This window comes from Microcebus murinus, chromosome 7 (assembly GCF_040939455.1).
Source record: "Microcebus murinus isolate Inina chromosome 7, M.murinus_Inina_mat1.0, whole genome shotgun sequence".
In the NCBI taxonomy this organism is placed as follows: domain Eukaryota; kingdom Metazoa; phylum Chordata; class Mammalia; order Primates; family Cheirogaleidae; genus Microcebus; species Microcebus murinus.
The window spans coordinates 29,100,853-29,125,578 of NC_134110.1; the positions used below are offsets into that span (position 1 = coordinate 29,100,853).

A 24,726-nucleotide genomic window follows, 5' to 3' on the forward strand; every position below is an offset into this window, starting at 1 on the left:
TGGTACCAGTGCTCCCCGCTTTCCCCTTTGACGGCAGATCACATGCTCATATATTCTGAAAAAACTGAATTTCCACAGGCCTTTTGACAGTGTCTGTACGTGTGTTTGTGTGTGTGTGTGTGTGTGTGAGAGAGAGAGAGAGAGAGAGAGAGAGAGAGAGAGAGAGAGAGAGAGAGAGAGAGAACAAGAACCCATGGACACGTCCCTGTACTCTCTGCACTTCAGTTCCCGTCTCTGGAAAGAACAGAGGACAGGTGTGGCTTAGGAACATGGGTCCCCATCCACCATGGAAGGCTCAGGATTTTGAGCCCTGAGCCTCGGGTCTCAGTCATCTCCACAGCGTCCTTGTCCTCTCCGGAGCCTCCCTCTCCTCAGTGTCCTCGGGGCTTGTGAGGATCCCCTCTCAAGGCTGGTGGGTGGAGCAGACCAGGCACCCGGCAGTGCTGGCCCGTTCCCCTTCCCCCTGTCTGGACTTTCCTTTCACAGCCAGCAGAGCCTTGCCTTCCACCTTGGGAAATAGATTTGAGCATCCAAATGCCCTTCGGAAGGCCATGTTTTGAAGTCACACTAAGCTAAAAGTCACACTAAGAGCCCAGGTCTTTGTCTCTGAGTCTTTTCCCTCCGAGGAAAACTGTTTAGCCTGCTCCTCCACTAGAATGGCTCTGCTGTGTCACTGCATGTCCGTGTGTCCTGCCTTAGGTGCAGCTGCCCCTTTAGATCAGCAGATACCAATCACTGCTATTTGAGATACTGTGTTAGTTTTAGATGTTCAACTGCAATGGAACCTAACAAATGGTGGCTAACACAAGTGACGTGTGTTTTTGTTTTTCATTTTGCATGTGTAGCTGATAAGTCTGCAGGGAGGGCATTTTCATACATCACGTTTTGTACATCTTAAGTAGTGCAATATCTTTGAAGAGGAGAAAAGGACAAAGTCACTCCTCTTAGGCTGTCAGAGGATGCTGAACTCTCTTTTGTCTTTCAACACAGCACCCGGAAGTGCCACCTGCTCCTGGACGTCTTCAACTCCACTGAGCACGAGCTGACAGTCAGTGCCAAGAGCAATGAAGAGCTTGTCCTGCATGCCGGCGAGTGCCAGCGGTGAGTGTCCCCATGTCCCACGTGCCTCTGTGCTTTCATCACCCCACTGGGTTGATCGTGGAAATAATCACCCTCTGAAACCTCAGAGGATGGGACAGTCCAGTCTCATCTCCCTTTCAGAGGTATTTTAGTAATTATTCAAGTTTGCTGAAAGAATCTGGGATTGCTTCACATTAGAGCCAAGTGTAAAGTCAGCAAAATGGGAGTCCACTTGAGGAAGCACCAACCTGTGCTTTCAAATGCCACATTTGAAGACATTGACTCCTCTGAGCCTCTTTCATGTTTAAATTCTTAAGAAAGCTGTATTTGGCAATATATGGCATTGATTTGGAAGCTGTATTATCAACATCAAAGGAATTCCTTTGAGGAGTTATTTCTACTCAAAGGCAAGCTAGGCTCAGACCTTTCAGAGAGGAGCACTGTCACTGAGCCCAGTCCATGGAGGGCACAGAGAGGTGGCACTTCCGAGCCCAGGGTCAGCGGAGGTGAATGGGGAGCTGAGGTGGAAGTGAGAACTGGTCAGGGCCACTAGGACATGTCCCTGAGGCAGGCAGAGCTCAGTGACTTTGGAAGGCTGCTGTCCTTCTGTGGTGCAGCCCCTTGGTTTAGCCCCTGGCCCATTCCCCATGGGCCTTCCTGCATCCCAAGAAGCTGTGCCTCCGAGCCCAGCCTGGGCTTTAGGGGCATACACTCAGAGACAGAATTAGAGATGGAATACAATTTTTTATTAATATTTTAAATTGCTAAATACTTCAAACATACAGAAAATAATTTAGAAAATACCATATCCATGTTCTAATTTAAGCATTTTACTTTATGTGCTCCAGATCTGTTTCTCCTTCTATCTCTATCTCTCTTTTATTTTAAGGAAATAAAATGTTTTAAAAAATAGCTGACATTAACATTACTAGTCAGTGAGGAGATACAAATCCAAAGCACAATGAGATATCCACTACTCATTCTTCAGAATGGTTAAAGGAGGAAAGATAACACCAAATGTTGGTGAGGATGTGAAGCAACTGGAACTCTCATGCCTTGTTAGTGGAAATATAAAATAGTACAACTGCTTTGGAAAAATATTGGCACTTTGTTATAAAACTAAACATACATTTATCCTTTGCCCAGCTATTTCAACCCTGCTTATTTATTTATTTTTTTTAGAGACTGGGTCTTGCTTTATTGCTCAGGCTGGAGTATAGTGGCCAGATCATAACTCACAGCAGCCTGAACTCCTGGCCTCAAGTGATCCTCCTGTCTCAGACTCCTGAGTAGCTGGGACTACAGGTGTGTGCCACCACACCCAGCTAATTAAAATGTATTTATTTTTTTTATAAGGATAGGATCTTGCTATGTTGCCCAGGTTGGTCTTGAACTCCTGGCCTTGAATAATTCTTTCACCTTGGCCTCCGAAAGTGCTGGAGTGAGCCACTATGCCTGGCCAACCCTAATTATTTATTCAAGAAAAATATAAAATGTATTTTTAAATAAATCTTATCACATAAATCTTGTCCCAGAAAGACCTATACAAGAATGTTCCTAGCGAAAAAAATAGAAAGAGCCTGTGTGTCCATTACAGGAAAATAGATAAATAGGTGGTGGTATTTTCTTATAAATGGGACAGTACTCTGCAGCAAAAATGAGCAAATTACTTACACACAAACAACATGAGTGAATCTCAGGATTGTTGTGCTGAGTGAAAGGAACCTAACCCAAAAGAGCATAGACTGTGTGATTCATTTATATGAAATCCTAGAACAGGCAAAACCAATCTATGATGGAAGAAGGTCAAAACATGGGTTTCCTTGGAGAGCTTGGGAGGGGTCTGAGTGGGAAAGAGCATGGACGATTTTCTAGGTGGTGGTCATGGTGTCTGACTCAGGAGGCCTTTGGGCTACACAAGTGTGTACATTTGGTAAAAGTTAGCAAATGTTCACTTGAGATTTCTGTGTTTCAAAAACTAAACCAATGTTGAACTATAGTCAATAACTAAAGGATTTGGGGTCTGTGCATGATATCTGCAATGGTCTGAAAAATGAAAATATCAGATGGATTAATGGGTGGGCAGATGGACAAATTAGGTGATAAAGCAAGTAAAGTACCATGTTAGCAGCAGCATCTAGCAGTGGGCACGCAGGGTGTTCGCTGTAAAATGTTTTCAACTTTATATTTTACATTTTTCCTTGTTTTTTTTTTTTTTTTTTTGAGACAGAGTCTCACTGTGTTGCCCGGGCTAGAGTGCCATGGTGTCAGCCTAGCTCACAGCAACCTCAAACTCTTGGGCTCAAGTGATCCTCCTGTCTCAGCCTCCCAAGTAGCTGGGACTACAGGCATGCACCACCATGCCCAGCTAATTTTTTCTATATATTTTTAGTTGGCCAATTAATTTCTTTCTATTTTTAGTAGAGATGGGGTCTCGCTCTTGCTCAGGCTGGTTTCAAACTCCTGACCTTGAGCAATCCTCCCGCCTCAGCCTCCCAGAGTGCTAGTATTACAGGCATGAGCCACCGCGCCCAGCCTTTTTTAAAATTTTTCATGAGAAAATGTTGGGAAAAATAAGCAAAAGAAAAAAATAGCTAAACCCTACTCTCCTACCCACCTCATCCATCATCTTTTCTCTTTCTTCCCTCCTCAGGGTAATTTCTGCCTTGGAGGTGATGGTGTCAATTCACATACATGTTTTACTGCTTTTATTGTATATACATATATCCACAACCAAACATTATTTTCAGAGTTTTTTTTTTTTTTTTAATGACATAAGTGGTTCCATATCATCTATGTCCTTTTAAAACTTTTAAAATCAGCATTATCCTTTGGAGCTAAATATAAATCTGGTTCTTTCATTTCGACTGCTATTAATATTTCATTGTGTAAATATGCCACTTATTCATTTCCATGCTAATGTACTCACTATGCGGTGCTTTCCAGGGTATTCATATTTAATGTGATGAGTGTTAATGACACGCATGAATGTCAAGTCAGGCCTGTAGTTGGAAGCCAGAGATTCAGTGGCTGGGAGGGGGCATTTATGGCCTTACTTAGAGAGGAGCCAGAAAACCCTCCTTCCCAAGATCACCTTTCTCTCACTTCCTGAACAGAACTTCCCACCTAGGTGTGGATGGGGGGTGGGGGGCTCATGTGCTCTTCCATGTGTGAGCTGTGAGGGCCGTGGCTGAATGTGGTGCTCAGGCCCCTAAGGATAAAGGCAGGTGCTTTCAGAAGGCACTGATGCATCCTTTGGGGTCTAAGCTGCTGGCAGCTGTGGGATCCAGGGATGTTCTCCATAATTGTGTAGGGAACTATCTGCTTTCTGCCTAGTCTGTCATCTCTAGGTGTTTTGATGTAGCCCAAGATCCCAAAGAACATAAATCTTGTCTTCATATGGCACTAATATAAAGCACTTTTAAAAATTATAAATTGCTAAGTTCGTCAGTATTAGTAAGCTTGAATCATTCTTGGCAACTGAAGGCTGAATGATATTAACAATCCCGGTTGCAAATAATTGCAATTTAGTCTTGTGCGTCAGCCTTTTTCGTTATTAAGCTTTTTATTTAAATTCTCATTTCTGAATGTTCCTAGCTCACATATTCTTTTATCCATTCATAAAATATTCATTCAATAAATATTGATACTTCAAGAACTTGCTATGTGGTAAGCCCTGCATCAGGCTCCGGGAGTGCTGAGATGAATACATAAGGACCTCTGCGAGCTGGGGAGCACCACACAGTGTGACAAGTGTCTACCCCTGCTGGGGCAGCCCCACCTTTTCTGCCTGACCAGGGCAATTTGCTGTCCTGGGGGCAGTGGGAGCAGTGGGCAAACTGGAAGTCACGACATTTCATTTGTTTGGGACATCATGATAGCTATTCTCCCCAGTGTCTGCACTGCTGAGGACACCTATTAACCCGTGGTGACTCTGCCGTGTGAGTCCCTGTTTGGGAGGTTTGAGCCCTGAGGCTCAGAATGCAGAGAATCAATTCCTTTCCCTTTCCTAAACCTCTGTCACCTCGCCAGCCTCCTGCGGGTCAGATGTATGCTCTGCCTTCATAGAGGGGTTCACAGTTCTTTTGTTCTCATGGAGAAGTTCAGGTGGAGAAAGGAGAGGTAGGTGGTTGTACCTTACTTGGCAGCACCAGGAAGCATCTTAAAGACCTTGGCCTTGGATGTGGTCCTGATACATCCAGGCTTTGTCTCTTCAGTGCTCCGTCCTTCCCACAGTCCCAAGCTTCATGCCTCTCCTGGCTCTCCCCTTCTCCTATGAGGACTCTTCCCTGCCATCCCTCGAGCTTTGCTAGATGCCAAAGCAAGCTTCCCTCTGCCTGGGCTTTGCTACTCTGAAGTGGGAAGAGGGTGGGCTCTGCCTGGAGGTGGGGGCTAGTATTGCTCAGACTCCATCTTCATCTTTCCAACAAGAGCAACAGGTAATGCTCCCACCGCTCCCTAGGAAGTAGGCAGGTGCACAATGCTTTCTTCTGGAGATAGCACAGCCTTGTCTTAAAGGAAGAGCCATGTTCCTGGGATTAATGTGGCTTTGATGCTGCTGTTTGCACCCTGCATTCAAGGGTGGTCTGCAATCTAAGAGAGAGACCAACCGCCCCGATTAGATATTTGTGTTGCTTGCCTCTTCCCCTCTTCCTTGTAGAAAGAGGTGATCTCATTTCACCCAGTACAAGAGCTATGGGTAGAAATCTGTCCTAGCAGCACGGAGGAGGAGCAACATGCTCCTAGGGGAGGAAAGGGTGGAAATAATATTGACTTGGCATTTCCCATGTGAAATCACAGTTAATCCTCATAATATCCTCATGTGGGAGATTTTGTCCTCATTTTGTATTAATAGATAAGCAAACTGAGTAAGTTGATCAAAGTCACTTAGAGGGAACCACGTCTGTCTCATGCCAAGGCTGTGCCTGGCTGCACCGTGTGCCAAGGGGAGGCAACTTGTGAGCTACGCCTGGAGTGGTGCAAAGAGGCTGGAGCAGGGTGGGCGGGGACCAATTGTGTTTATTTCCCCCCTTTCTGCTCTGTGTGACATTTGGTAAGTTGCGTTGGGTATTGTGAAGACCAACTCTAGCCAGCAGAAGAAAGGGTGAGGCAGAGAAGCAAACTGGATCTTTGGCTTCCAGGGTGTTCATCTGTTCATTCAACAAGTATTTCCTGCGTGTCTACCAGGTGTCAGGCTTTGCTGGGAGTGAGGATGGTGAATAAGTGTGGTGCTGCTTGTGCTTTCACAGCACTGGTATTTTGGTATGGAGGAAAAGCATATACACAGCGATAGTGGCATAGTGCGAGGAGGGTTGAAAGCACATAAGAGGGTGCCCAGCACAGACTGGGGGGCAGAAGAGGGTGGCTGGGAAGGCTTCCTGGAGGAAGTGATGTTAATATGGAACATGTCTTAGTTTGCTTGGGCTGCTATAACAAACATCATAGACTTGGATGGCTTATAAACAACAGAAATGTATTGCACACAGTTCTGGAGGCTGGAAGTCCAAGATCAAGGTGCTGGCAGATTCTGTATCTGGCAGGCCCCACTCCCTGGGTCATAGATGGAGCCCTCTTGCTGTGTCCCCACATTGGAAAAGAGGCAAGGGGTTTTTCTTGAGTTAACTTCATAAGGACACTGATCCTAATCATGAGGGCTCTAGCCTCTCATGTGCTAATCACCTCCCAAAGCCCCCATCTCCTAATACCATCACCTTGGGGGTTAGGATGTCAACATATAGATTTGGGGGGGAACAAATATTCAGTCCCCAGCAGGACCTGACAGACAAGCAGGAGTTAGCTCGGGCCAGAGTGGAAGGGGAGAGAGAGCCGTGTGGGCAGAAGGAGCGGGGAGCTGCGAGAGGGGTGGGGGCGGGCGTGTGCGGTGGTAGCATGGAAGGGCTGCTCACAGACTCCTAATAGTCACGTTTTTCAAAATTAGAAAGACCACTCCTGTCACCATTATTTCTTAGAGATATCTTCTTAGTCTTATAATTTAAAATATTAATAGAACATTTAAGCAAATGAGTGTAGGAAGTGCTTTTCTACCTTCCTAATCTCCTCTTTAAAAGGTCCTTTGGAAATTAGTGACTCATCTCTCAGCTTGTGAGTTCTTGTGACATGCTTGATGCATCGGTTCTGCAATTAAGGACCATTAGTTAACTTCACCCTTGCCCAACATGCTTTGTGATGCCTGGCATGTAGTGATTATATTTCCCGGGCTCCACACCTTCAGTCATGACACTCAAAACGCTGTCCCCAGTCATGCAGCTGGAGGCCAATGTTAACTTTCATTTCTATCCCAGGAGTGGTGTCATGCAAGACCACTTTCGCATGCCTGGCTTCTGTAGTCCTCCCAGTGGTTCTACAGGCTTTGCACCCATTTGCCCCTCTGAGTCAGAGAAGCTGAGGCTCGCCGAGGGGCGCGCAGTCTGTTGGAACTGGAACCTGGCTGCTGAGCGCCAGCCGCCCTTTGGCTACCACAGGCCTCTCCGCAAGAGTTACCCATAAGTCTTGAGGCTGTGTCACACACGACTGGACATCCCTTCTCGTCCAGTTTCGAGGGATGACCGGAAACAGAAGAAGGCTTTTCTGAATGAAACAGCATGAACTTTCTTAAGCAGATACAGTGTCAACAGCAGCAAATTTACTGGAAAATTAAGATATGATAATTATTGTGTTTTTTTGTTTAATTATCAAACCATTAAAATTAAATTTTGTGACAACCCTCATTTATGCATAAATCTCTTTATAATTTATGGTAATAGATGTTATCTCATTACATGCTTCAAGATACCCAGTTTAATTCTATCTTCCCTTGCTGCAGAGGTGTCGTGTTCAGAGAATGCGTCCAAACACGGTCATAGTTGGAGAGATTTATTGCTGGGAGGGTCTGAGGTGATCAGCTCTGTCATCTATCTTGATAGTGCACTCTCGTGGATCAGAGAGTGGCTTTGATGCAAGAGGGATGGGGAAGAGCTCCCCGAGCAATCGACAACTTGGGGTACTCTGAAATTCTCCTTGAGGATTTCTGTGCAGTCATCTCCTAGGGGTTATGCTGTTGTTTCACATTACTGTTTATCCAAGCCTAGTGCAGCCCCGAACTCAAATATCTAGCTCTCTCTCTCTCAACTGTCTCTTTTTTTGATTTAATCCTTGAAACATTACAAAGTACCTTATGAATCATCAATGTGATACTTAATTGTGTGGAGCCCAGTTTTATTGCTAGTTGTTATTTAACCTTCTTTATATTATTTTAGCACTTCTCAACCCCTCTGTGTTCCCTTCTGCAATCCTTCTGAAATGCAGATGATTTTTTTTATATTTTCTAGGTACTTTGTTTTTCATCTAAAAGGAAAACGGGAGAGTCTTTCAGAAAATTAGCTTAACAACAACAGCAACAAAAACCCTACAAACTTAGCTTCTAGAAACAAGGAGAAGTCATTTTGATGTGGCTCTTGTCCCTTCAACTGATTGTAGGGGAAACAGAGACTCAAGTTCATCTAGCAAGCCCTTGGCAGACGGCTGTTAGAAGCCAGGGCTCCTGATTCCCTGGCTAGGGTCTCTGCCACCCCACACTGCCTCCCTGCTAATTAGCAGTTTTAAAGTTTTCCTAATAGAAATCCAGATGGCTCTTGAATCAATAGGAGCCTCCGAATGATTAATAGGCAGAAGGAAGAAATGTTAGAGTTCAGCCTAGAGAAGCAATTTGATTAGAGAAATTCAATACTTTGGAAGATGCAGGGGTTTGCTGACTCAGATGACAGGAGAAATTCTTTTTTTGTGAAAAAGAAAAACATGATTATTTGACTGGGTCTCCATATGCTGTGCAGCTTTTTGTTCCTCAGAAGTCTTAGATATGAGGTTTTCCTTCTGGGTTTTTTTCCTCTGTTGTTCTCGAGTGGCCTCTCCAGTGGGGACATGCCCGGAGCCTTTCCTTAGCAGATGGGAGGTGTGTCGCACGTGGCTCATCCTCACATGTGCCCCTCCTTATCTGCACATCAGTGTTCAGCTCTTACTAGCACAGCCTGGAGCCACACAGAGCCCTTTTGCAGTCTAACTCTGCCACAAGCTGGCTTATCTGTCTTTGGCAAATCACCTGGCCTTGTTGAGCTTATGACTGGTTTTCTTCAAAATAAATAGGGGTAATAATCCACGTCCTACCCGCTGTTGTAAGTAGTGATGTTAATCGATATGAAGTACCCAGCACCACGCTGAGGCATAGCAGGTGCTCAGCGATTGGTGATGATGCTGTCATCTTTTGGGTGGCCCTTTAGTACGCTTTCAAAACCTTCCCCCATCAGGGTCCCACAGCTGGAGCACATTATGGCCTGTGTGAAGGGCATGCATTCAAGGGCTTCTGTTTCCCTTTTGTAGAAATGACTGGACTAGACTTCTGCTCAAGTAATTAGTGGTGATTTGGGGCCTCATTTGCCTGGTTTCTCAGTGGCGTCTAGAGTAAGGCTGAGAAAGTGCTCTTGTCATCTGCCAGGAGAGAGAAACCATGCCAGTCATTAACAGAGCGGATCTGACATGGAGTTGTGCATGAGTCATAAAGTCAGCCCCTGGGTTGCTGAACAGGTAGAAGATGGCACTGAGCCATCTTGTTCCAGCTGCCGAGAGAAGCACGGCCTTAGGGCTGGAGATCCAGGCAAGGGCTTGGAATCATCAAAGTTAGAATTCCGGGGGCCACAGAGGCCCTCTGAGGAAGGAGGACCTGGGGTCTTGGAGGTGAGGTGCAGTGTTGCTGGAATCACAGACAGGCAGAAACCCCTCTGGGAGAGTGCAAGTCCCTTCCTCCTCCTGTAGTCCTAAGGCCTCCTGCTAGCACCCCATGGGCAGAGCCTGGCAGGGAGCTGTAGGTGGCACAAAAATGTGATCTGCGGAGGCTCACCCCACATCCCAGACTACACACAGAGTCAGCACCACTTAACTGCACTTCAGCCACATTTCTTCTTTTCTTTTGAGCCCTTCTTCAAGCCAGCTCTGCCTGTGTCCTCCCTGGTCTTCCTGCTAGAAGGAATGTCTTGCTGTTCTGAATGCATGGGTCTCTTGGATGGGGTTGGTTGTTTTCTACCTCTAATTCTCACTCTTGCAAGACTAGAGTTCCCAAGCTTTGCTACATATTGTAATTATCAGGGGATCTTTACAAAAGAGTGATGCCTGTCCCTACCCCCAACCCTGCCAACATTCTGATTTGATTGGTTGGATGCAACCTGGGCATCAGGATATTTAAATCTCGCCTGGTGACTTGCAGCAGCAAAGTGTGGGAGCCACAAAGGCAGACAGCAAGTTCTTTGAGGGCAGCGTTTGTGTCTTGTGCATCTCTGGATCTTCCCACTACCTTGGTCCTCTGTCTGGTGCACTTTGGTGCTCAGGACATGTTTGGGCAGTGAGTCAGCAGCTCTGCTGCAGCATCTGGCCATTCACTGTGTACCCCTCCTCCTTGGGGAGGTGTGTGCCCCAGAGCCCGGACTCACAGACTCTCCCCACCTAGTTCTTAAGGCTAGCTTCACTTGGGCAGGAGGTTTTTAAGGGGGACAGGATGGTAGTTAACCTTACGTTCACCTGGAAGAGATAATAAGTATTGACATAAGTCTTACATTATCTCTGGTGCTTACACTCTGGTCAGGGCTTGTCACTTAAACCCATAGGCTCAGTCTTCCCTCAATCATGGTGCTCCAATTGGTTTGGGAACTAGAACTCCTCATTCCTTCCTAGGGGCTGGACTGGCCACTCAGCCTGACAGTTAAATCTCCTGGGTGAAGCCCATCCACCTGTCTGGGCTGCCAAACGTTTTGCCCATCTCTTAGGAAAAGGGCTCATTTTATCTTGTAGGAAAAAGAGAATGTCCTGGACTGAGCAGAGATGTGCATCATAGTCTTAGCTCTACTGGTTCTTGCTCAGAACTGTGGCCGTCTTTCTGCCTCTCTGATGTTTATCTATTCATCTGTCCAATGGGCATAAGAATCCCAGCCACACCCATCTCAGGACCGGGCAACTTCTGTGAAGGTGCCAGAGGGAAAGGACATTGCAGATGGTAGCATGGCATATATTCATGAGCCATCATGATGTGTTTTTAATAAGTTTATTATGGAAATTTTAAATATATACACAAAGTGCCATAATGGTATAATGAACCCTTCTGTACCTGTCACCCAACTTCTACAAGTAGCAATTCATACCCAACATAGCTCATTGTCACCTTGAACTTCTGGGCTTGAGCGATCCTCCTGCCTCAGCCTCTTGAGTAGCTGGGACTACAGGCGTGCCTAATCACACCTGGCTGATTAAAAAAAAAAAAAAAAATTAGAGATGGAGTCTTGCTATGTTGCCCGGGCTGGTCTTAAACTCCTGGCCTTGAACAATCCTTTTGTCTAAGCCTCCCAAAGTGCTAGGATTACAGGCATGAGACACTGGTCCTTGCCTAACACTAGAACGCTTTTAAAAAGTCACAATACTATATTAGGCTTTAAAATTAACAATTCCTTGTTATCAACAAATATCTAGTCAATGTTTACATTTCCAATAATGTCCGTGTTATATTTTTTTAACATTTGTGTGAATCAGCATTTAAGAAATTGACATGTCTGAAATCCAATCTGTAGGTTTCCTGTTTACCTCTTTTTTCTCTTGCAAATTTTTTATTGAATGAACTAGGTTGTACAGGTGGGAATTTTGCCAGTTGCACGACTGTAGTGGTGTTTAACTTGTTTCTCTGACTGCTTCCTTTTTCTTTATTCCTCGTTAAGTTAGTTGTAGGAGCTAGAGGCTTGATCCTATTCAGTGATTTTTTTTCCCCCAAAGCTTCTTCATAGATCCTGTTGTGGCTCTCCATCTGCAGGCTCTGATGTTTATCAATTTTTTGATGGAGCCATTTCACTTCATCTTGTTCCCTTATCTACTGTACTAGCGTGCTGTTATTGTACCAGTACCTAGCACATGCAGGCATTTCCACCCCAGTGGGGCAGTGGAAATTAAGACTCCCTCACTCTTCCCCTTCATGGCTGAAAAGAAAATACAAAAACACTGTCTGAGGTTTAGAAATGACTGGATGAAGATGTGAAGCCATATCTCATGTGTTCTCAACTCTAAGTCATCATGCTTATCAGATAATTAAGGCTTGTCAGTTACCCAGGGAGAGAAACTCAGGTAGCGCTGGCCCTGGACAGGGCTTCCAGACGCCCACAGGATTTGGAAACCTTCTAGGGACTTCTGGTGGCTGACACAGCCCTGGAGCTCTGGGCGAGTGGCTCTGGGAAAGCCAGGGCAAGACAGTCTGTGCCCACCAAGGGAGCGACAGCATTCACACTGTCCACTGGACCTTGTTTTCAGGGGTTGGGGGAGAGCAGGGGCAAGTGGAGTTCAGGATGTCTGGGACTTTGTGGCACAAATCAGCGTGAGCAGTGTCTATGTATGTTTGTCACAGGTGGTGCTGCTTCCTCTAATAATGACTTAAGCTGGTAATTTTTTGTGGTTTTTTTAGGGCAAGGGTTACCATCCCCATCTCTGTGTAGCTAGGCAGGTGCAGAATGGCTCCTCACACAGCTAGTTTAGTTCAGAGGAGCTCAAATGCACACCCAGGACAGTTTGTTCGGGGACCCTGTGTCTCCCTCCCAGCCCAGCCTGCCCTGTGCTGCTCTTCTCAGGGACAGAGGAGTGGACCTTGTTCTCACCTCCATGTGCCTGCGTGTCACTGGCTCTGGTGACTGCAGAAGACAGAGGGGGCCCACCCAGGTGGCAGCTAAGTCCTCACGGCCATACTCTGAACAGGCTACTTCATGTACGTTTCAGACTTCAGCTTTCTACGAGATGCGCAGTGGTATCTCATTGTGGTTTTCATTTGCTAATGATGAACATCTTTTCCAGTGCTATAAGCCACTCATAGATGACTGCTTTGGTGAAGTGTCTGAGTCTTGAGCCCACTTTTTTGTTTTTTAGATGCAGGATTTCTGTTACCCAGGCTGCAGTGCAGTGGCGCAATCATAGCTCACCGCAGCCTTGAGCTCCTGTCCTCAAGCGATCCCCCTGTGTAGCTGGGACCACAGGCGTGAGCCTCCATGCCTGGGTTTTGCCTACTTTTTAAAACTGATTTGGTAGTCTCCTTAATATTGAGTCATAAGAGTTCTTCATATATTGTTGTTGCAAGCCCTTTGTCAGATATATGAGTTGGAAATATTTTTTCCTAGTCTGTGGTTTATCTTTTTCTTAACAGTGAGCAGAAGTTTTAAATGTTGATAAGTTTAATTTATTAATTTTTTTAATAGATTGTGCTTTGGATATCATATCTAAGAAAACTCAGCATAATCTAAGTCACAAATATTTTCTCGTATGTTTTTTTGATAGTTTACATCTGACATTTAGGTCTGTAATACATTTTGAGCTAAATATTTTTTTTGTGCACGATGTGAGGTAAAAGCTAAGTTTTCTGTTGGATGTGGATATGCCATTGTTCCAGGACCTCATGTTAAAGACACTGTCCTTCCTCCACTGAATTGCTTTAGTGCCTTTGTCTAAAGTCAGCTGACCATAAATGTGAAGGTTATTTTCTGGAGAGACTGTTAAAACAGAGAGCAGCTGATGTGGGCCTTGAAGGATGGGCCAACAGAGTGGGGGGCGGGGCGTTGCGTTGGCAGAGCCAAGCACAGGTAAAGATGGGGAGGGGGAGGCTATCTTGGGATGGTGGGTGCGTCCTGGGGACTGGGTGCCAATGCTGGTGCTGTTGTGGGAGTGTGCGGGGAGATGCCAGGCTGAGGGAGATTGAGCTTTATTGTATTTTTTAATGAGGGATTTGCCAAAAGTTTTTGAAGAGGATGCCTTGGCCTTGGTCTTGGTCATGTGGGGTTTCTCCATGTTCACCTGCAGCATGAATGACCACTTCTCTGCTTGCTTGAAACCCTCTTGTTAGAACTGTGGTTCTCAAAGTGTGGCTCCTAGACCGGCAGCAGCACTGTCACCTGAGAACTTGCCAGAGATGCAGATTCTTGGGACCCACCCCAGAATTGCCCCAGAAGAGCATATAAACCGGGATCCCCGCCTGGCTCTACACACTGTGGTCTTTAAGCCGCATTTCCACATCTGCGAGAGAGAGTGTTGTTCACAGTGAGAAAGAGCACACTTGACAAGCACCTGGCAGGAGTTAGCGCAGTGGGTGGCATGGGGCACGTTTTGCTCCCTTCTTCTATGGTGATGCCTTGGTGGGTCAGGGGCCCTTACTGGCTGGATGTCACGGAAAGAACTTTGAACTCAAACCAACCTGAGTTCAGTAACTTAATTTGCTTAACCTCTCTGAGCTTTAGTTTCCACATCTACAGAATGGAGACTCTATTATCAGCTTCTCTGGGCTGCTGTGAGTTTCTGCGAAGTGACATGGCTATATACAGGGTGGGCCCTCGGTATAATAAATGCTGGAGTCTTTTCTACTGGTGCTGCAGCTGCTGGGGCGGGCGGATGTTGAGTTTTGTCATCATTGGATGGTGCAAGAAGAACCTGTCATATGGCAGTGACATCATCTTGGGAATTCCTGCCCTTCTTGGGAGACTGTATATCCAAGCTCTTGAGATTGTAAGACCCCAAGACACAATATCCATTTTATATTATGTTTTGCCGGTAACTTGTTTCATCTTAAGTATTGATGCAGGCGTCAAGCTGAGGCGAGCCGTGAGTTGAGCCTCTTGTTTTCTCAGACTCCCCATCCATCTCTCAAGCTGAGCAGGCCTGGGGGAGAAACACAAGCCTGAGTAATCCCGAGCTCCCTTCCTTACCAAGCCCTGGGTAATCGAGTGTGGCCCCAGTTCCTGTGCGGGAGGACAAGGCAGTTCTCCCACTCTGCCCGTTTCTGTGTTGTCAGCTGTTGCTCACGCGCTGTTTATCCTCATGGCTCATTTCTTCCTCTTTGGCGGCCCACAGGGTGCGTGGGGGAGGCTGGGGGGACTCGGGAGGGCCCTGGAGGGCCGGGGGTGCTTGTGCATGTTGAGGTTCAGGAGTGGGTCTGTCAGGAAGGTTGTGGGAGCAGTTTTAGGGCCTGGCCCTCGCCCATCCCCTACCACAACACCTGCCAGCATCCCAGGTGGACACCGGGCGGTTCAGGACAGAAAACCTTTCTCAGCACCTTCCTTGGCACCTGGTGCTGTTCAGACAAGCGTGGTTTCATCTGTGCCTTCAGTGTCAGCGACTCCAGATGCAGGAATCCACTTTTGTCCATTTGGCAGTTTTCTAATTTCATAGAAATTTCTCAATGATTTTTGTTTACATTCATAGCCTTTCTTCTCAGTATAACATTTCAACTTTTTCAGTTTGGTCACTTGTCTGGGTTGGGCCTTGGTAGGTAGACTTGCTGACCTCCTAGTCACTCCAAGAGCAGGCAGAGACTGGTGGGCAGTGTGACCACAGGGTTTTCATCAGTTCTTGGGCATTTTTGAGAATGACACAGAGACAATGATAACAGAAGTAATTTTGCAGGGACAACAGGCCTAAACCCAGACTGTCCGGGGAATGCCAGTACATGGCCACCGTGCCCCCAGGTTGACTGCTCAGCTGGGGATATGTGGCTGCCTGCACTGACTCTGCATCTTAGAACCGTCCTCTGGGATGGACGCCTCAAAGGCCAGTCCACGTTGGGTCCATCTCTGCACACGCCTGTTCAATATCTGCTCATGCAGGAAGGCAATACTGAAGCTTATTTTCCTTGTTGTAGAAACATTCACCGTAAAAAATATAGTGGCTCTTTTATTCCACCTGCACTCTGGTTGTTGAAAGCATTTTTTCCTCCTCTCATTACTCCATCGGGTAATCTGGGGACAGAAAGGAGAACCTGGTTGTCTTCCTTCAGAGGCACTTAGTTAGAGGGAACAGGGCTGCTGTGCCTTCGTGCTGACCACCCAGACAAGGGGAGGCCTTGGCCAAGGGCTGGGGTTTTTCTTTCGGCAGCAGCAAAAAGAAAAGACAGAGAGAGAGAGACAGAGAGACAGAGACAGAGACAGAGACAGAAACAGAGAGACAGACAGACCAAACCACGTGGCTTTATTTAGTGCTTCTGGATGAGGTTCTGGGGCCCCAAAAGAGAGGGGCCCCAGAAGTTGCCTCTGTTTGAAGGTTATGAGGCCTTTTATACCGTTTGGGCGGGCTAGGGACGTTTGGTGGGAAGAGCTGGGGCGACCTTTGGTGGTCATTGAGAAACATGAGGGGCTGGCGGTATTTGCAGAATCCAGGAACCAAAACTTTCTTATCAAGGTGTGGTAGTTTTCAGTCATCCTTGACAGGTCCTTGGCAGGTCTGGTCTCATGAGCCTTTTCTTTTTTGATTTAGGGAAGGGAGGGGGCCCACCACCAGCCTTACATCAAATATCAGGCACAGAGAGTTTGAACTTGGATCTTTTTTCCCTCTGCCTCACCTGTGAGCATCTTGGCAATGGGGATAAAAAAACCAAAAAAACAAAAAACAACTTTCCTTTTCTTTTGCATCCTCCATGTTGTTTTGAAGAAATCTTTGGGGTCTGAAGTTGTCACTGTCTGTTATCTCAGGAGTTCAGCCTCAAATGCTACAGTTTGGCTGAGGGACAGATAGAAAATGTTTTGACCATGACATTAGAGACCTGAGTTGCTGTGGGTTGAGTCACGGCCAGGGCTACCATGTGCGGGGCATAGGTTGTGGCAGAGGAGTCTGAAACCCACGCTCTACCTGGGAGCCTGCTGGGGCTGAGTGCTGGCTTGGAGGGGAGAAGGGTGCTTTCTAAGAGGCCTGCCCAGAGGGAGTAGAGTTTCTCAGAGGAGCACACCTGTTAGTGGATGGGAGGATTGTGTCCTCCCAGAGTCCTGGGTAGATCCTCCCAAATTGTCTTTTTATCACCTTAATTCAAATCTATTCCTTTGGGAAAACTTTGGTAAAAACAAGTATAAAGTGTTGTTCCGTATAGAGCCCCCTCCTCATGATTGAGTCTTGGGCTCACCCCCACCTCAGTGTTGTGCCGTGCGTGTTTTATAAGCTGAGAGAGATAAAAGTATTTGTCCTCTGCAACGCATTGCGTTAACTTCTCCCCAGAGCTTTGGTGGCACGAGGGCATGAGGATGGGGTGCCAACAGGGAATGTTGGCAATAGGGCACATCCTTTTATAATAAAAACTAAAAATATGTAGCTGGTACCTTGGCATTCATTCGTACCATTTATTCCACATTTATCGAATGCATGTCATTCTGCCAGGCGTGCTTAGGACTGGTGAAGCAGCTGAGAACAAGGTGTAGTTCTTTGTTTGGTGTCCTTGGGCCCCCAGGCAGGTGGGCTACTTGCCCAGGCAGGGGCTGCCAAGCAGGACTCATCCCCCAGACAGCCTGGGTGGGGCCTTGGGTGTGGCTTCTCTATAGACATGGCCTTCAAGGGTGATATATGGGCCAGAGGAGCTGGGCTGACAGAGAGAGTTTGGGTCGGGGTTGCTTAGGCAGAGAAGACAGTCTGTGCCAGGCCAGGAGGTCAGGGAGGGTGTCACACTGGGTTCCACAGGCTGGATGCTGTTCAGAGCTGGTGTGAGAGGGTGGAGAGTAGAGTCTGGGGGAGACTGCAGAGGCAGGGGGGCCCAGGAGCCAAGATGAAAGCTGGGTCTCCTGTGAGGGGAAGGGGTGGTCATGAGAGGGCAGGAGGATAAGAGGATGAGATTGGCCTTTCTGAAGAGCCTGGAAGGGGGCGAGGGCCAGTGGGAGCTGGTCTGAGGGCGAGTCACAGAGGTTGGGACTGGGGTGCTGTTTGGTGCAGAGAGAAGAGGCTGATTCCAGAGATCCTCGGGAGGGAGGAAGAACTGGCAGTATTTGTGGGTGTGGGGTGTGGAGAAAGAAAGGGTGGTTCTGATTTGGGCATCTGTGTGGGTGTGTTGCCATCCACTCACTTGGGGAAGGCAGGAATTGGAGCTGGGGAGGGGTAGATTCCACAGAGGGCAGAGGTTGCCCAACCACCTGGCTCCGGTCCCTTCAGGGTACAGCTGTCTCTGTGACACCAGAAAGGCTGCACTGTCACCTTGGACAGAGAGCACTGGGCGGGCGTCACAGGCCTGGCTTCACTTAGGTCCAGTTCAGCAAGCTGGGCCCTCCATTAGGGCCCATGAGAAAACAGAAATAGAGCTGACTATAATCTGCAAGGCACCCAGAAAATATGAACCTTTTTATTCCCTTTCCTCCTGTGAATTAGAATGTGGGGAAGGCAGAGGGAGGCCGAGCTCCTCTCCCATTTTCTGGGAATGGGGCCTTTCTCTGGAGAGCTGGGGGGACCTCAGGCTCCTGGGACCTGGGTCCTCTCTGCCCCGTCTACCTTCCTCTTTTCCCTAGCTCTCCCTCCAGCCTCCCCTCCCTCCTGTCCATTTCTGAGTCTCCCAATGCCCCTTGTGTCCCAGGTTCCATAATTCCCAACTTCCACCTGTCATCTCATTTGACATGCCAGTGAAGTCGTGAGCAGCACTGGGGCTCAGTAGTCCTGCAGGTCAAGAAGAGGCTGTAACCAGCTTCTGGTGGCAGAGGTGGGACCTGGACTCCTGTCCGTGGGCTCCTGATGCCCTGCTTTTTCTGTTTGGACATAGCTAGCACCTCTGTTTCCTCAGCTTAGGAGACCCCTACAACCTTGCACAGTGCGTTTCAGCCCAGGATGGGGACCCAACCTACTATGGGTTAGAGACTGAGTAGGAAGGAGGGATCAGGATGCTTATCTAGTCTGTGCTGTGGGGATGGCCTGAACCTGGACAGGCTGGTCCCCGGGGCCTGAGCCTGCGTGGATTGGCAGGGCTGAAGTCAGTCTGAGGACTTTCTCTCTGGGGTGCAGGTCTTGTAGAAGGCATGCCATGGTTTATGAGCAGGGATATTTATGGCCCTGAAAAATCACTGAGTCTTTCCTTGGACTGTGGCTTATATAACATTTTTTCACATAGGGAGAGAAATTTTTCAGTGTTGAGAACTGGCTAGGAACTTGGGTAACAGGACAGTGTCATAGAGCAAGGTGCTTGCCTATTAGAACTATTGGCGGAAATGAGGCTGGCATAATGGAGTCATTTAATTTGTGTTTGTTTAGAAAGTCTTTGTGAAGTTACATTACCTTAAAAGACCTATTACCTACTGGAATCTGCCCAAGATAGACACAGCAAAACCAGCCATGTCAGAGGAGAGCTTTTTTTTGGCTTCTAGAGCTTGAACCTAAATGCCTGTTGGCACTGAAGGAGAAGGGGTACTCCAGGGCTCTCTGCACTGACCATTTGCTGATACCTTTGTGCTATAGGAGTTCACATTGTACAGGCCTTCAGTGTTAGCAGAAGGTTTTCAGATCTGTCATATCGCCTCTGTGGTCCTTATCATTCCTTCCTTGCCATCTGAGGAAACTGAGGCTTGGTGAGGTCAAGCCATATGCCCCGGGCGGTACTGCTCGTCTGTGTCCAAGCCAGGATTTGAACTGAGGCCGTAAGAAGCCTACCATGGTGGCCTCCATCACACTGTGCTTGCTCGTTCACCCCAACTATGAATCAAGTCATTGTTAGGTGCCAAGCCATGTGCTGGGCTCTGGAGATACAGATAGTGAAAGGATGGTGGTTTTCGGACCTCAGGGTCCAATGGGAGGGACAGATTGTACTGCAGATAAGCACAGCAAGTGGGACCATCCAGGGGTGGAGCCCGGCCAGCACTCTGGGTGGGAGGCATCTGATGGGCTGCATTCTGTCTCATTCCTGAATGGGAGATGCTGAGTCTTAAAGCGTGAGAGCAGACATTTGTCCCTTCTGGGCCATCTTGTCTACTGCCTTCACCAATCTTTCAATTTGGAGTGACTGCATTAGACATGCGCAGTCTATGTGCTGTGTGTTTGGAGATGCATGCATATGTTTTCACGTGCCTGCACACACACATGAAACGATGAATGTTGGTATCTGTGGACTCTTGCTGTTGTGGCTTGTGGGTGTGTCTGAAGTCCCGTTGTATTAATAGCTGATATTCTCTCCACTTAACGAACAGTGGAAAGGTCATGGCTGTTGGGGTGTCAGAGATTGGGTCAGATTCCTCTCTTCCTATGTTTGCTCATTGCATGGTCTTGGGTTGGTTACTTAACCTCTCTGAAATGTGGGTGATGGCAATACCACCTTTGCTAGGCTGGTGTGGGGATTAATTGAGTGAATAGATCTTACATCCCTGGCACAGTGCCTGTCTAGTATGTAGTAACTGATCTGTAAATAGTAGTTGCTTCTCTTTCCTTGGAAAACTTAGAGTACTCTTCTGTATTAGTTTTATAATATGTCATTCTGGAGAGGAGAAAGGGTAAAAAAAAGTCCTCATTTCAGATGAGGATTGCAATGAGTAGACAGCATCTATCTTGAGGATGGGTGACTGTGAATGTACACATCACTTGTCTGCTAGTGGCATGATTCAAGCCCGGGCTGGTCTGGTCCAAAGGCCTGCCGAGTCCTGCTGTCCCCTCTGGCTTTTTTCTCCCACCTGATTTCAGGGTCATCTTGGAGATCCCCAAGATCCCAGGACTATAGGAGACAGACTGGGCTTCCCATCCAAGAGTCTTGGTAGTGGGAGCTGTTTCCAGGACTTGCGAGGACCAGGGTCTATGCAGCAAGATACTGAGCAGGCAGCTGAGCAGAGAGGAGATTGCAGGGCCATGGAACAAAGGCTACAGGTTTCTCAGCTGGACATGATAAAAGAGCATACAGGAGTACTGTTGTGCGCTTCTGAAAGCCAGAAACAATACACGCTCTTTCACTTCTTTCATTGTATCATTTTCAGTTGTTGTTCCATAGCAGAAGGAAAAACCAAAGGAAAAATGCTGAAACAGTACAGAACAGTACAGCTTATAGTGGTGTATGGGCTTGAGGTCATGAGTAGCCAATCATCTTCCAACTTTCTGGAGGGCCCTACCCACACTCAATCTGCCTAATCATATCTTCATCCTTTAGGGCTCTCGGCTTCTCCACGCCACTGCGGTCAAGGACTCCGACAGTGCTTGTCCTCACGTCCCGTACATCTCACGCTGTGGTACTGCTGTTTGTTTAGGTGTTTGTCTCTCCATGGGGAGTCACCTTTGGCAAGGATCCCGTCTCCATCATCTCTTTGCACTGATGCCTAGCCTAGTGCCAGTGCTGTAGGAACTTGATTGAATTGAATTGAAGCCTAATCTGTATCATTGAGTTTAGGATAATTTATTCTGCAGTAACAAATGACCCAGAATCTTTGTGACTTAAAGCAGCAAAAACACTTGTTTCTCATTTAAGTTCTGTGCCCATCACAGGCTGGTTTGAGCTCTGCTGGAGTCTGCTTTTACTCAATGAGCCCTGTCCTCTCTGAGACATGCTGGTGTGGGCAGAGGGAGTGGGGCGGGAAAAGACCTTGGGACAGCACTTGAGCATCTTGCTGGGAAGTGGCTCGTGTCACTTCCATGCATGTTCTTTTGGCCAAACAAGTTATGCAGTGGCCAGAAAGCAATGAGGTGATGGTGGGTAATCCTGTAGGAAGGGGCACTGAGTATTTTGGACAGTAATACAATCTACCACACTCCCTTTGCATTTAAAGGAAAACTGCCATGTTTCTTAAAACTTTGTCTGCATATTTAATTTTTTGTCCTTTTTAAAGGATGCATGCCTTTTTCTTATCCTATATTAATATAATATGCCATGTCATAGTTGATGCTGCATTCTTTTCCTCTTTCCTGTATTCATTCAGAAGACTTTAATGGAGCACCTATTGTATGCTAAGCAGCATGCCAGGCACAGTGCTGAGGTCACACAGAAATAACCAGGTAACACCTGGCGCAATGCATGATGATGCACACATGCGCCCAGCATGTAAATGAGGAGCTTGTCATCTTAATAGGCTTAATGAGTGCCTATTAGACTTATGCTACTATGGCAGGTACAGAGAAACAGCCCAGTCTCTGTGGGCAGGTAGTTTTGTTATAGTAGCATTTATTGACATGCAGCAGGTGCCAGGCATCCTGCTACCTGCAGCCCTAAAGAGGAGCCAAGTTCATACCTATTTTACAAATGAAACTGGGACTGAGAAGAAGTTAAAAATGAAATGAAAAACAGCGGGATATTCTGGAAGGAGGAGCAAACTTGGGTCTGTGTGCCCCACTATGTGATGCTCCACCACTACAGGAACCAGTGCTGGGTAAAGGTGCAGGGTGTGTCCCGTGGGGGCAGAGAGCAGGGTCTGAGAGCTGAGTGGGGAGAAGTCCCAGCCCTGATGTGCGAGCTCCCTGCCCTGTCAGAGAGAGGAGCAAGCAGGGCCCAGAGTGGTCCTGTGTTCCTACCACGCCGGGTGCCCAGGAATCTGGCAAGCTAGGATGTGGGTGCAGATCACTTGGTATCTGGCCTCCTGCTCTGGGGTCATGTAGTATGACCTTGCCTGTGTCCACCTCCCCTCTAGGATTAAAGTCTGTCAAGCCAGGGTCCTTGTCTTTATGTCCTGAACACTCACCTCCAACAGAGGCTGGCTCAGAGGAGGTGTTCCATAAGCACTGGCTGAACAGAACCATCTTTGTGACTTCATGGAAATGTCCTATTTAGAAGTTGCTGTTAACAGATCAACACCTAAGTGGACATATAGGAGTAATATTTATCGGGTTCGGGAGGGTGGGAGGGGGGAGGAGGGGATGGGTATATACAACCAAACGAGTAAGATGTGCAATGTTTGGGGGATGGACATGCTTGAAGCTCTTACTTGTGTGGGGAGGGGGGCATGGGCAATATACATAACCTTAGCACTTGTACCCCCATAATATGCTAAAATAAAAAAAAAGAAATTGCTGTTCTTAAAATTGATAGTACTGAGGACTTCTTTTTTCCCTTTAAAACCCCCTTCAGCTAGGACCCGGCGTTGTGCTAGAAGGCACCGTAATATATGCTGCACAGCGCTCTGAGATGTCAGTCGGCCTCGCTTCCTCCGCTGCCGTGTGTTGGTGATTAGGTTAAAGCAAGTGCTTTTACTTCCAATTAGTCGTTCCTCTCGGACTACTGCACATTCTGCACACAGCCGACTCTCCACCTAACATGGAGCTTCCTCGCTCCCCTTTGTGATTCTCCTCTATTTTTGAAAAGTAATTGCTCTGTTTGTGTTTGCTCCTTGTGTTTGGGGGCTGTCTCGGGGATAAGGAAGCAGAAGTTATGGTTGATGAATGCTGATGGACCCCTGGGTATGCAAATCTCAGCTGGCGTCAGCTGGGGTTCCTGGAGACTGGGAGGCCAAGCTGCTTTGCCTTGGAAACCTTTGTTCTTTGTTCTTGATAAATTTTATGACTATTAAAAATTCATGAATGTGTTATTTTCTGCTAAATGAGATCTCAGGACCACCTTGTTAGCCCCAGTTCTGCAGCTCTGTGCACTGAGACTCCTTCTGATTCCTCATGAGAAGGGCCTGAAGACCTGAGTCTGTTCAGGGGAAGACAGAGGGGTGGCTGAGTGCCCTGGGAGCTGCTGCAGCACCCTAGGGTTTTAGCCTGGAGAAAAGGCGATTTTTCAAGGGTTGTCTTGTGGGGAGAATCTGTAACCTAGTATTTCAAGTTACAGAGGGCACATTTCAGATTACACCAGAATATTCTGAGTAGTTATTTTCCATTGAACAATCTTTCTAAATGCCCAGGCGTGCAAGGCACTGTGCTAAGGGTGTGAGTCTGCAGTTGAACTAGTGGCTGCCTTGTATTGTAGTTACAAGTGTATAGAAGGTGGCGGCAGCCTCTTCCCTAGGGACCTCCTGGACTAAGGGACCAAGATGGCAGGTCCACAGAGTAATGTCAGCCTGGACAGACTGAGTGCAGACTCAACCCAGAGAGCTTCAGACAGTCCAGGTCCTTCACCTTGCCCTGCGTCCATGGGATCAGTGTGAGAGTGAAGCCCTCTGTTACATGTAGAGCGATGGAATAAATTGGGTACTGTTTGGGTAATTTTATGAACAGCAATTTTCTCCAGCTTTTCTTGAATGATCTTCTTAAGCCACATATATTAATAATAGCACTGGGGTCAAACCTCCTTGGTAGAAATGTGTTTCGTATTTTAGGGAAATTAAAAATCTAGTTTTCATCAAATGTTTTTCCCCAAATTTGCTGAATTCTTGAAGTTACACTATCTTGCTAGACTTCCCCTCCATTTCATCTTTTAATGTTTTTTTTTTTTTGAAAAACCATTACATTTATTTTGTAGATGTAGTTCTGAATATTTACAATGATTGTTTTGGAAAATGCCTTTTTATGTCCATTAAACTTTAGAATGTTAACATGGAAAGGGCTCTTTGAGATACAGACAGTCCAGACCCCCATTTCACAGATGAGCATCCTGAGATTCAGAGAAAGCAGAGTGGCCTTTTCAAGATCTGGTTGAAGAGCCCAGAGTAGAAATTCATTTTTTGATTCTTAGATCACAGCTATTTCATCTGCCCCATGACTGTGGATTCTCAGCAGACAAATTGAGTCGAGGCTTGCTGAATCCACCCTGTGTCTTTCCTTTCGTCTGTCAGTCTGGAGAAGAGTGGCTCATCCTCCTGGGCTTCTCCAGGCATCCTCTCTGCCCTGAGGCCTTCCCTGGCCTCTGGACATGTGTCCTTTCTTCTCTGTGTCCTACAGTTCCTCGACCCACCTGCCCTCGTGCTATTACCTCATGTCCCCAAATAGATGGGGGCACCAGGAACAGGGGTCATACCT

At 47.1% G+C, this 24,726-nt stretch overlaps 1 protein-coding gene across 2 annotated transcripts in view; it reads left to right on the top strand.

Moving 5' to 3' along the window:
- Nucleotides 1-24,726, top strand: part of TRAPPC9 (trafficking protein particle complex subunit 9) — a 609,198-nt gene that overhangs the window by 384,280 nt on the left and 200,192 nt on the right. For both annotated transcript variants that reach the window (XM_076004998.1, XM_076004999.1), the window contains one exon: nt 991-1,101. In XM_076004998.1, coding sequence (XP_075861113.1) covers nt 991-1,101 — 111 coding nt within the window. The remainder of the gene's footprint in view (nt 1-990; nt 1,102-24,726) is intronic.